The sequence below is a fragment of the Neophocaena asiaeorientalis genome, unplaced genomic scaffold (genome assembly GCF_003031525.2).
Source record: "Neophocaena asiaeorientalis asiaeorientalis breed wild unplaced genomic scaffold, Neophocaena_asiaeorientalis_V1.1 scaffold376, whole genome shotgun sequence".
NCBI lineage: Eukaryota > Metazoa > Chordata > Mammalia > Artiodactyla > Phocoenidae > Neophocaena > Neophocaena asiaeorientalis.
The window spans coordinates 901,595-914,552 of record NW_020174368.1 but is presented as its reverse complement, the minus strand read 5'-3'; the positions used below and the strand labels follow the sequence as shown (position 1 = coordinate 914,552).

Sequence of the window (12,958 nt, the reverse complement as noted above, 5' to 3'; positions counted from 1 at the left end):
GCTGTAGGGACTCCAACCTCTGAAAAAACAGTCTTCACAAGTCACTGAGGAGCTGGCTCACCACTGACTTTTAATCTTTGGAGATATTTCCATAATCAGGAAGTTGCATTTTTTTCCACCCCTTTTTTCTTTCTTTCTTTCTAGTTAGGCTTCTTAGATATCAGGGGTGGGCAGTCTGGTAGGAGGGGTTCTGAGGATGGTTGAATTTGCCCTGAGGAAAAGCCAAGATACTGCACACACAGCCACTTGTCTGGTCAGCCTCAGAGTTCAAAGGAGAGCCTTGGTGTTCATTGTGCTAAGGGCCAGGGGTTTTACGTACCTAATTTGTCATTCCATTCTCCTGAAAACATTGTGAAGTACATTTTAAAATTCCAGTTTTACAAAAGAAAAGGGTGAGGCTCAGATATGTTCTTTATGTTGTCCAAAGTCACCCAGCTTGTAAGTGGTAGAGCCAGGGCTGAAACCAGAATCTGGCTCTCTACACTCTCCACACCGCCGCTGAACTGGGGTTATTCTGCTTTCCTTCTTTTCTCATTACCACACAGAGTCCACCAAAGAACCCAGCATGAGAAAGGCCATGCTTTCTCTTTCTTTTACGTACTATATTTGCCTCCTCTCCACCACAGAGTACCTCGTAAGGTGCTCAGCAAACGCGCCTGCCTGGAGGCAACACTGTCTTCTTGCTGCCACCGATGGGGCTGGGATAAGAAGCACGGTGGTGCTGGGAGGTGGATCGTGCCGCTGTGGCTGCTAGGTGATGGGGAAGGACTCTTCTGTCTGTGCCTTGACTCGAAGGCATTTTCCATTTCCTAGTCCCCTCCCGCTCTCCATCCCTCACCTCTTGCCCCTCGACTTCAGCTCAGGCCCCTCGGGGAGCGTCCCTTGCTACGGGTCTGACAGCACTTGGGGGCGCGGGGTCCCTGTTTTCCGCGCTCTTGCCCATCTGTACGCAGAGCCTCGTTCCGGGGCGCCTGGAGCCCAGCGGGCATTGACGTCAAGCGGCGGCGAAGCGCTGCCTACAGACGGTTGACCCGGACCCTCCTCCACACCCCCTTCCTTCATCGCCCCCTCCTTCTTCCCTGCGCCCAGGCTCAGGCTCGCTATAAAAGGCGGGAGCACGGGTTGCCCCCGTAGCGCCGGATTTCAGCACCATGGAGAGCCCCCGCCTGCGGCTGCTGCCCCTCCTGGGTGCCGCCCTGCTATTGCTGCTACCTCTGCTAGGCACCCTAGCCCAGGAGGGCGCCGAGCTCCAGCCGCGAGCCCTGGACATCTACTCCGCCGTGGAGGATGCCTCCCATGAGAAGGAGCTGGTCTGTATCTCCCCCGCCCCAGACTCCCCTGGGCTGCCGCAAGGTTCCTTCCTTTGTGCGCGTCCTTCCTCTCTCCCTGCCTCCCCACCCCCATTCCTAAGTCAGGGCCCGGGGAGGTGGGCGCAGATTCCCGGCTCTCGCTGTTACCCGAAGAACGTCTTGAGCCCACGGGCTCCAGACAGTCTGTAGAGCGAATCCCTGATCCCGGCTCCTCGGAGCAACAGGAGTCTCCGAGGCTCCTGGACCTGCGGTCAGTTCGTGGGACAGCGTTCGCTAAGTTTCCACCCCTTGAACATCCCTCTTTGTGGAGTCCAGGGGAGGAGTGTGTGTGGCTCTGGGGTTCCTTATAACTAGGGCTGGAAGAGAGCACCGGGGCTGGGCGCACAGCCAAGGCGGCAACTTGGGGCTCTGCGGGCGGTGTGTTGCAGATCGAAGCACTGCAGGAAGTTCTGAAGAAGCTCAAGAGTAAACGTATTCCGATTTATGAGAAGAAGTATGGCCAAGTCCCCATGGTAAGGCTTTGGGGTCGCCCCTCCCCATGCTTTTCCAAGAGGAAATACACCACCTGGAGTCTTTTACAAAACCTTCTCTCCAGGATGTGGCAAATAATTCAGATAATGGGTTTGCAGAATTCTGTGGGCTCCCCTTTGTTTCCACCGTCAGCCCTTGCCCCTTGGTCTCTAAGGTTAAAGAGTAGATCGACCATTTCGGAGGATTGAACAGTTTGTGCCAGGAATCAGCCCTTGGGTTTCTGTGGAAAGCAGTATTTCCTAAAAATGTGTTCTTTTCACCTCACAAAGAATTCTCTGAGTTGGAAGAGCCCTTAAATCCAGTCAGTGCTTGTTCCTCTAATTTTCTTCCTGCCTTCCGGACCACTGCCAGGTTTTTAAAAATCTAAGTTCTAGGGTCAAAAATCTTGATTCAGGTCTGGTCACCTTCCTTGAAAAGCGCGCGCGCGCGCGCACACACACACACACACACACACACACACATACACACACACATTTTGATCTTCTTGGAGTGAGGAGGGTACACGGAGCAGGGGATGTGAGAATGTCTGTCTATTGTTTATCTCTTAGATAAAAAGGTCTTGTTGATTTTTTTTTTCTTTTGGATGAGCAATTAAAGGAGCCAGGAAATGTAGCTTCCCCACAAAAGGTAGAAGAAAGTAAGACGGGTTCAATAATTTATATTTCTTTCTTTTTATGTTCTCTCGCTGAAATTATAAGCACAAGGCTCTCCTCGTTTCAGGCCTGACTGTACTTAGACCCATGGTGATGGTGGTAGGGTTCATCTGTCTCTCCCATGAGGCAGACTTTGTGTTGATGGGGAGACGTGCCTGTTGGGAGCATGGACATGCGTGTGCAGGGTGACTACACATTGTATTGTTCGCAGTGTGACGCGGGAGAGCAGTGCGCCGTGCGAAAAGGAGCTAGGATCGGGAAGCTGTGCGACTGTCCCCGAGGAACCTCCTGCAATTCCTTCCTCCTGAAGTGCTTATGAGGCGTCCACCCTTCTCCATAAGTCCCCCTGCCCCCACTTTCCCCAGAGGACCACACCTTCATCCCCGGAGTTTGGCTTTAGCAGCAAAGTTTGCATCTGCCTCTAAGGAAAAGGGGGCTCTTTTCCTGCTGTTTCCAAATAAAAGAACACATTAGGTGTTACTGTGTGAAGGGTAATGCCTTGTATGGTGTTGATACGTGTGCAAAGTATTCTATTCTTATTTTATCTGTCTGACAAGCTTTTCAAAGCTTTTTCAAATAAAAAGCTTTTACTTTTTATTTAAATAAAGAAAGAGAACTTCACTTTGAAAATTGTATTTTTGTAGGTGGCATGACAGGATGAAAATTAGATCAGGTAAATCTGGTAGATGACATCACAACCTGGAAAATAAATCACCCCAAGCATCACAAATTGAAGCATGTACAAATTATACATAATAAAGTGTTTTTCATAATTGCTCATAGTGCTTTGTTGTTTCTGCATAAGTAATTTCAACAGGAATGGTGGCATTAATCATGCTGTTGTTTTCAAGGAGAAATATTTTAAAAATAGCAGTCTATTGGGAAAACGGCACCAGGGCTCCAAGGAGTTTTCATCATTAATTAGGAGTTTGCCACACAAGCTTTTGTACACAATTTTTCTTTGATTGCAGTAGCATGGGGTGTGTGTGTGTGTGTGTGTGTGTGTGTGAGAGAGAGAGAGAGAGAGAGAGAGAAAGATGAAATAAAGTGAAGATGGTTGGAGTTGAGTTGATATATTTTGTTTATTAAACGCTTTAGCTAGAATACTTAATTTTAACAGGGAGACCAATACAAGAGAAATTGTCCCATACTTTAGCCACATTAAAAGCAATTTGAAAAATTAGGACTTTTGTTTTGACACCTCTTTATTAGAAGATAGGCATTGGTTAAAAAAAAAAAAAAACAGTGGGCTCTTTGGGAGTTGTTGTTTGTCCAAAGGAAGGTAAATAGCTATTTCAGGTGCCCTAAGCACGTGAGACACAACCATTCGCACTATTTACTACACCATCCCGGAAATATTCTCACTTCAAAGGAATAACAGTCATTTCAGTAAATAGTTTTGAGGGGAACAAGTGAAAATTAATGGGGGCAGCTTCAACTCAAGAAATACAAAAATCTTAAATGTAAAGTTTAAGAGTCTTAAAATGTTTCTGAGTGCTTACCCGAGGTCACATTTCTGGGGGTTTAAACCAAACTAAGTAACGCTTAGGTGGAAGCATCATGAGAGGAGCAGGTGCTTTTTCCTAATGCAAACTCAGGAGGCACCTGCGTAGTAGTAGAATTTAAAACGAAAGTCCCTCCACTGATTCTTGGGGACCTAGAGTATGCTGTTAAAAAATATTTTCATACACAACTACCTTTTGCAGTGTTCTTATTGTTACTGTTATCATGGCTGGTCTTCCTAATAATCTTGCAAGATACTGTTATCACTCCTCTGCCCCCACTGCAGAGGAGAAAACAGACACCGAGAGAGGAGACAGAACTAGCTCAAGTTACCCAATCCTAAATCATGATCTCAGCTCTAATTTCTCTGACTCCAAAGATTTATCTTTTCTCTCCATGTCCCTCCAGAACAGGCTGTATGGACTCCCAAATTCCCCAGAAGCTCTTCTTTCTTTAGTAGAAATTAGCTCATTGGGATGCCAATGTATTTTGGGGGGGGGGTCACACTTCAATTTGAATTCCAGGCTTTAGTTGTGATTGAAATGTGTTGCATTTTAATCTTTAAAAACTGAAAAGAGTTATTCAATAGTTTCATAGCCCACTGCTTTTCCAGAAAGCATTTCAGTTGAAATTCTATCTTTCTTGAGTACCTTAACTCTTCCCATTTGTGTCAGTCCTACATAAATAAGATGTAGAAATTGCTTTAATCATTGGTTAGTGCACAGATAGGACCCTCAGGGATAACACTTAGAACTGCTTCCTATTTTACCCTGGAATGTTTCAGCCAAAAGCAAGAAGTGTTGGAGGAATTTGTAGTTCAAAGAGAAGAATAAGAATATTGCTCTAAACCCCTTTAACTTGCCCCCTCACCCCTACCCCTACTATATCATCCCTCCTTTCTTGTTTAATATGGATATGGACTTATGGGGGATTGATGATGGAGAATCTGTGGGCTTGGTATGAAAAGGCTTTTTCCAAAAATTTTGTGTGGGTGCCCAGATTTTAAGTTCATAGTGCTAGTAACATTTTACATTAACGATGGCAACATTTAATCTTAAGTGGCTTGTTGGAAGTAACGTTGCCTTTTCACTTTATCAGTATTAGAGCTCCTCTTCTAATAGAATGTCTTAGTATGTTTAATGATTGAAGGTCCCTTTGGTAGAGGACAAGAATATTAAAGATCAAGAAAGTTTAAATGAGAAAAGTTGTCGGCCATATGGAGGCTTCCATGTGTGTGCCTTAGAGACCTTTTGAGATTGGCTGAAAGATCAGGGGTCTGAAAGTTGACAAGGTGCTCGATCTAAAGATCTGGGGAATAATATTACAAGGCATAGGAATGGAGCAGTGTTTCTCCCAGGGACCTGGAGATGATGTGTGAAAGTTACTGGAGGACTTTTCTCAGTTGCATACAAACATTCCCCTTCCCATGGTGATTACTGATCTTATACCCCTCACTCTATGCCAGAATCTGGAGGGCTATGAGGGATACATAGTCTACCTGTGTACCTGTACCCTCTCCCGATCCTGAAAATGGCACATCTGACTCTAGGTATTGACAAAGATTCTTTGCTTGACCAAACTTTAGTCAGCTTCCTGAACCTTGTCCTAGACCCATCTGTGTGCTTCCTTGTAAAATATAGTATTAGCAAGAACCCTGCTAAGTCAGTTTATCAAGAACTCCCCACCCTGGACATCTGATCGCTCTCCAAATATGATCAAGTTCCTTACCCCCCACCACCCCCGAAGTGATGTCTGATCACCCTGGCCCACCTTCAGCAAAGATCCTGTTAGATCAGTTTAGCCAGGATCTCCCCTTTTACCTCTTAATAACTTTCCATTCATAGACCCCCCAACCCTGTCCCTTGGCCATAAATTACTACTTGTCCATGCTGTATTTGGAATTGAGCCCTGTTCTATACTGAGGTCTCTTTTCCATTATTGCAACAGTCCTGAATAAAATCTGTTTTTATGGCTTTAACTACTGTCTAGCTATAGTTTTTCTTTGACAGTTTGAAGTTAGTTAGGGAAGGGGATTTAGGATTGTTTAGTTTAAATAAGATCCTCAGGTGGTTCTGCTAAGCTTCCTGTTCTAGAACCACTGCAGTGCTGAGCTAGCTTTTAATATAACTCATTCATTCCACACGTTTTTGAGTACCTTCCGTGTGCTAGGTACTGAGAACATAATGGTAAGTAAGATAGACACAATTTATAGTCTACTGCTTGATAGTCTAGTGGTGAGAAAAATTAATAAGAAACAAACAAATAAAAATTACAAGCCATGAGAAATTCTATGAAGGACATTGTGGTATCAAATGAGTGACCAGGAAAGGTGATATATGAGCTGAGAGTTAAAGGATAAGGAGCCAGTTATGTCAAAAACAGTGGTTGGAGTACTCTGCCACAAGGGCTTCAGGCAGAGGGTTTGACATGTTCAAAGGCAGGATAGATGTCGACCTGCTTGAGGAACTGAAAGAAGACCAAGGACTCTTAGCAGATGAATGCCCCATGAGGAGAGGCACAAGTGGCTACCCCTGTGGATAGTTCTTTGGGCCCCGTGGGGTGTACACAGTTGCCTTAATCAGGTGCCAGGTGAAATTAACAGATGTTCATAGGTTAGAAATTTCTCTCGAGAAAGTAGGACTGAGAATAAGGAGGGTGGTTGTCCTGACATCAACTTTTAATCTTCTTTGTCTCAGTGATGGATGAATATAATTCTCTCTTGCCTGGCTAATGTGTGTTTGTGGTTTATTTCCTTTACCTTCCTAAGTGTGGGTGTGCTTTTTTCAGGGTATCTAGTCCTGAGGGTCTATCAGCAAAATTCTTTTGGCTTGAAAATAGTTTATGTAAATATTTCTAGCTGGTGTTCCCTGCACTATTGAGAAGAGGAATCAGAAGAAAGGAAGAGGTTACAAATTTAGAAGAAAGAGGAGATAATTGATGAAGCAAGGCTCTTGTCAGGGATGAGGGGATGGGATTCAGAGCCAAGAAAAAGATTAGTTTGAAGGAGGAGTGGGAAGGTGGGAGAACATGTTGTGCACAGATGCAGGTGAATTTGTAGGTGTGTTGGCAGGAAGTTGGGGTGGTTATTTATGGCTTCTGTTTTCTGAGGGAAGTAGGATATAAAGTCATCTGCTGAGGAGGAGAAGAAGCAAATTGTCCATTCAATAATTATATATACACAATATAGAAACTGATGGTAGCCAGTGTGGAACCTAGAAAAATGGTATAGATGAACCGGTTTGCAGGGTAGAAATTGAGACACAGATGTAGAGAACAAATGTATGGACACCAAGGGGGGCAAGCAGGGTGTGTGTGTGATGAATTGGGAGATTGGGATTGACATGTATACACTAGTATGTATAAAATGGATAACTAATAAGAACCTGCTGTATAAAAAAAGTAAAATAAAATTCAAAAAAAAAAAAGAAATTGATGATAGCCAGGTCTCTGCCATAAAGTGAGAGTTTCACCATAAGACATGATACATCTAATACTAGACAGAGAGAAAAATCAATTTAGAAGGCCCAAGAGGTGAGTTATCAAGGCTTGTAGACAAAGTGGTATTTGAATATTCTTTGAAGAGTGTGTAATGTTTTTTTTTTTTTTTTTTTTTTGCGGTACGCGGGCCTCTCACTGTTGTGGCCTCTCGCACAGTGGAGCACAGGCTCCGGATGCGCAGGCTCAGCGGCCATGGCTCACGGGCCCAGCCACTCCGCGGCATGTGGGATCTTCCCGGACCAGGGCACGAACCCGTGTCCCATGCATTGGCAGGTGGACTCTCAACCACTGCGCCACCAGGGAAGCCCAGAGTGTGTAATATTTCAAAGGGTGAAGATTGGGAAAACTTGTTGAAGGTGTGGGAAGTAGTGTGAATGAAAGTACACAGGGAAAAGAGAATGCAGTTAGAAATAACTTGAGCACTGGGTCCATGTGGTATAAAATGATGAAGGAGACAAGTTTGGCTCAGATTGTGGGGTAAGGGGCCAAGGCTTTATTCCTGGTAGCAGAATGATATGATCAGGGCTGTGTTTTAGGAAGCTCTCTGATAGCACACTAATGGAGGGACCAGAGAGGGAGACATGGGCACAGAAAGGGCAGGTGGGAGGATATTGCAGTAGTCCAGAAAAAAAGTGATGAGGGCCTGGATGGATAAGAGCAGTAAGGATGGACAAGAGTGACAAAGAAGACATCATTCAGGAAAAGTCTGAAGCGGTAGTTTCCCAAAACTCTTCTGTTTGTGATGGTGTTTTATTTCATCTTCTGTGGTAAAGTGGTGTGGAAGTTGGGATACCAAAGCTAGATATATCCTATTTCTAACTGTTTAAATTCAAAGTTTAGCATTTAAAAAGTCAGGTTTATTTAGGTATAATTTATATACAATAAAATTCATCCTTTTGAAATGTACATTCTCTATAAAGTGTTCTTTCTTTCATGAAATGATAGTGGAAATAGATGGTTGCTTTCCTAATGTTTCCATTAACAAAACAAAATTTGGGATCTCTATTTTCAGATGCCAGAATTTGGGGGGAAATTTGACTGGTCTAGAAAATCTGGAAATCTGGAAATCTGGAAGCCATTGAACTCCTGGAGACTTGTGAAATGAGGAATCTGAAAGGCTGGGAGGATGGTAGATGCCAGAGAAAGGAGACATGGGGAGAGATGCTTGCAGCGGGGAGAGGACTGAGGTTTTGAATCTCTAAGGAGCCTGGAGCTTCTCTAGATTTGCTCTAGGTTCCAGTTCAGGTGTGGTTTCACCAGAATGGAGGTAAGGGCAGGGCAGCACTGCAGTGGAAGCAGGAAGCCTGGTTTCTAGTCATGGCTCTGCCACTCGTTACCTGTGTAGCCTTGCAGGGATTCGGACAGGCTGACATCTAAGATTCCCCTTCTAGGTGAGGTATTTGGAGACTGAATTCTACTTTATTTGATCATATCTAATATTCTATGTTTGAGCAACTGGGAAATAAAGCAAATATGCCTCAGTCCAAATTGGTTTTGACTTTACTTGAACTACAGGCTTTAACAAGAAAGATTAAACCTAAAATCACCTCAATTTAAGTTTGGATTTTAAAATAACTAATAATTTTCTTCGTATAGGTTTTGGACTTATTAGGTTTTAGAATTTTTTCAAGTTTTAGATTATTTGGTGTCTTTTTGTTGCAAGTATGTATGTTTTTTAATTCTATCATGCTTTATAACTGGTTTATTGATATATGGGAATGTTACATATCATGTATAAACATGAGATCCTGTAATGTTTCTGAACTTTCCCATTAGTTAGTTTTAAATACTTTTTATATATTCTCTTGAATTTTCTATGTAGACAATCACGTTATCTGAAAATAAAGATAGTTTTCACTTCCTTTCTAACTCTTATCCTTTTCTTACTGTTTTATTACATTGACTGGGTCTGTCAGTGTAATGTCAATGGTATAAAGATGACAGCAGGCATTCTTATTTATGCTTGATTTCAGTGACAGTGTTTCTTAAGTTTAACAGGAAATGTGTGTGTGTGTATTAAAATATATATATACCCTTTCTTAGACTGAGGAATTTTACTTTTATTCCTGGTTTGATAAGTTTTTTTCTTTTTCAAAAATAAATGAGTATTGAGTTTCAAAGAATTTTTTCTGCATTTATTGAAATAATCATTTTATCTTAATCTATTAATATTTTACTTGACCTTTTAATAATCTGACTTAATCTACATCCTAGAGAAGTAGTCAGCCTCTAGCAGACTCCATGGATACATGCTCGTGGTTGAGCAATCAATCTTGGTGGAGTTCTAAGGTGGAAAGGTCAGTATTGGACTCTAAGATTCTGCCGTGTCCTACAGCCATAGCCCTTGATCCTACCAGGTGAGCAGCTAATACTTCTCACAGCCTGAAGGCCTGGATCCCTTTCTGAGAGGCTACAATCTGATTCTTCTATACCCTGGGCAGGCAGTGGAGAACCACATACCTGCTTCTGCTCTTGTCCCCATCACAAATTTCTCCCAACAATGCTTTTCTAGACTTGCTGTTTTTGCTGCCAGTCCTTCACCTTGTCTGCTTGACATGGTGAATTTATTGATAGATTTTCTAATTTATTGATAGCTTTTCTTCTTTCAGTTTACCTCCATCTCCAGGTTTTCCTCTCCTATCACTGCTACTCCTACAACTACTCCTTTTCCTGACTCCTCACGGCAGCTCTATTGGGTTGTGTAGTAGAATCTTAAACTCATAACTGGTACCTTCCAGTCTCTTTTAAACTAATCTAGTATTTTGTATCCAGGTTTTTAACATTTAAATTTTTCTATATTTTTACCTTAGGAGTAATATGTTAACATTTGCATTAAAATACCCAACCAATAGCAACACTTCTTGACTTAATTCTAAGTTTTATTGGTATTGCTCATTATCGACTCTTCTTAACATTGTCTCAATTTTTGAGTTCTTTATTCCAATTCATGGGAATCTTTCTTCGAGTGCCTTTCTGGGGACTGGGTACTTGGGTATTGTGTTTCTGAATCCTCGCATACTTGAATTTGTGTTTATTTTGCTTTTTCAAAAAACAGTTTTTAGTAATTGATGCAGAAGCGTCCTGTCATGCTGTTGGTCTATCGTTTTCTGGCATTGGGGTAAGGGAAATCTTTCACTGTAATTGTCATTTTTTTTGTTGTTGGAGTGTTGTCTCTCCCTCAATATCTGAGTAGAGATTATTTCCTATACTTGTACTTCAGAAATATCACTCAGGGTATCTTGGGGTAGCTCTGTCTCCATAATCTCGCCTGAATCTTGTTGAGCCCCTTCAACGGAAAGATTCTAGATTTTCTTTGGTTAAGTGAAAGATATTTTTCTCATTTCTTTGATTATTGTTTCTCTGCTGTATGTTTAGTTCTCTTTCTGGGATTCTTTTATATAAATATAGAATCTCTTATATCTGCTGTATGTTTAGTTCTCTTTCTGCGATTCTTTTACATAAATATAGAATCTCTTATATCTATGTTTGTGTGCACTATATCTTTTCTCCTTTTTACCTTGATCTTTTCCCTCTGAGTCCAGGGGAAAATTTTTGAGGTGGTTCTCTAATTCATAATTTGGGTCTTCGTTGCTACGCGTGGGTTTTGTCTAGCTGTGGCGAGTGGGGGCTACTCTTCGTTGCGGTGCGCAGGCTTCTCATTGCGGTGACTTCTCTTTTTGCGGAGCATGGGCTTTAGGCGTGCGGGCTTCAGTAGTTGCAGCATGCGGGCTCAGTAATTGTGGCTCATGGGCTCTAGAGTACAGGCTCAGTAGTTGTGGCGCACGGACTTAGTTGCTCCACGGCATGTGGGATCTTCCCAGACCAGGGCTCGAACCTGTGTCCCCTGCATTGGCAGGCAGATTTTTAACCACTGCACCACCAGGGAAGCCCCATAATTTGGTTTTATTCAGTAACTCATCTTCTGTTCACTAGATCAGTCCCCACAAAGGAAATTTCCCCAAACTCCCTTTTTTTGCGGTTCTGATGTAAAAAGCAAATACTCCTGAAAGACGCAGACCACTGATTTACTCATGCTTATGTTAGGATGGGTTTTCCACAGCCTCTTTTTTGGTGACAGCAGAAAGACTGAGGTATCAGGGCCCCACAGGGAGACACTGGGGCTAGCTTTATCTGCTTCACACTTTGCTAAAGCCTGGCTGGAGATCTCAAAGGCTCAGCACACACCCCAAAGGGAAAAAGAGTACCAAGGGCTCCAAGATGGCATGTGGGAGTGGCACCTCTCATTCTTCATCATGATTGGAGGAGTGGTTTTCTTAACCACATGTAATATGGAAAGAACTTTTTGTTTTTATTTTGCACTTAGTAAGGGTTGGGGGAGAGAGAGGGAGAGACAGAGAGTGAGAACGCTTGTGTGCTGTGTTGGGGAAAGGTTGAAGAAGAAGTCATTTGGAAGAGGAATCTATGGGAAGAACATAAATATATGTCTAATGAACATTTATCTAGTTATTTGCTGTATGTTTATTAGAAACCTTTCTTCCTGCTCTCCAATGAATTCTTCAGTAAATTCTTTGTTTCTCAAAGTAACAATTGATGTGGTTTCATTGAAAAAAAATGCTTATCAATATTTCTTTCCTTTAGCCAATAGCTAGCATGGTAAGATAGCTATATCCATTCATTCATCCCTTTACTCATTATTCAACAAACATGTTTTAATTATAGCATAGTTGATTTACAATATTATGTTAGTTTCAGGTATACAGCATAGTGATTCAATATTTTATAGATTATACTCCATTTAAAGTTACTGCAAAATATTGGCTATATTTCCCTGTGCTGTACAATATATCCTTGTTGCTTATTTATTTTATACATAGTAGTTTGTATTTCTTAATCCCTACCCCTGTCTTGCCCCTCCCCGCTTTCCTCTCCCTCCTGGGAACCCCTAGTTCTCTATATCTGTGAGTCTGTTTCAACAAACATTTTTGATATTTTTTTTTTTTTTTGCGGTACGCGGGCCTCTCACTGTTGTGGCCTCTCCCGTTGTGGAGCACAGGCTCCGACGCGCAGTCTCAGCGGCCATGGCTCACGGGCCCAGCCGCTCCACGGCATGTGGGATCTTCCCGGACCGGGGCACGAACCCGTGTCCCCTGCATCGGCAGGCAGACTCTCAACCACTGCGCCACCAGGGAAGCCCCTCAAGAGACATTTTTGAGCACCTACTCTGTGTCAGGCACTGTGATAAGCTACAGGATAGAGCAGAGAAGAAAACAGTCAAGTTGCCACCCTCAAGGAGCTTATGCTTTTATGTAATAGAAGGCCCTGTTTAAGTGGGACCCATGCAGGTGGACGTAGGGAGGGAGAAAGATTCCTGCTATGGCACTGAATCCTTCTCCCCTGGGAATTTGTCCTGATAATCTTTCTTTTACCTGTTCCTACATGGTTCTCTTCCCTGTCATTTTCCCAGGTTGCCTGTAATTCCTTTTGTCTGTGTATCTCACCTCC

At 42.9% G+C, this 12,958-nt stretch overlaps 1 protein-coding gene across 1 annotated transcript; it reads left to right on the top strand.

Annotated features, from left to right (window-relative positions):
* Nucleotides 1–1,138: 1,138 nt before the first annotated feature.
* CARTPT (CART prepropeptide) lies at nt 1,139–3,269 on the top strand. The gene is made up of 3 exons (XM_024756215.1): nt 1,139–1,310; nt 1,739–1,822; nt 2,706–3,269. Exons 1-3 carry the CDS (start codon nt 1,152–1,154, stop codon nt 2,811–2,813), a joined length of 351 nt encoding a protein of 116 aa, XP_024611983.1. The 5' UTR covers nt 1,139–1,151; the 3' UTR covers nt 2,814–3,269.
* The last annotated feature ends 9,689 nt before the right edge of the window (nt 3,270–12,958 follow it).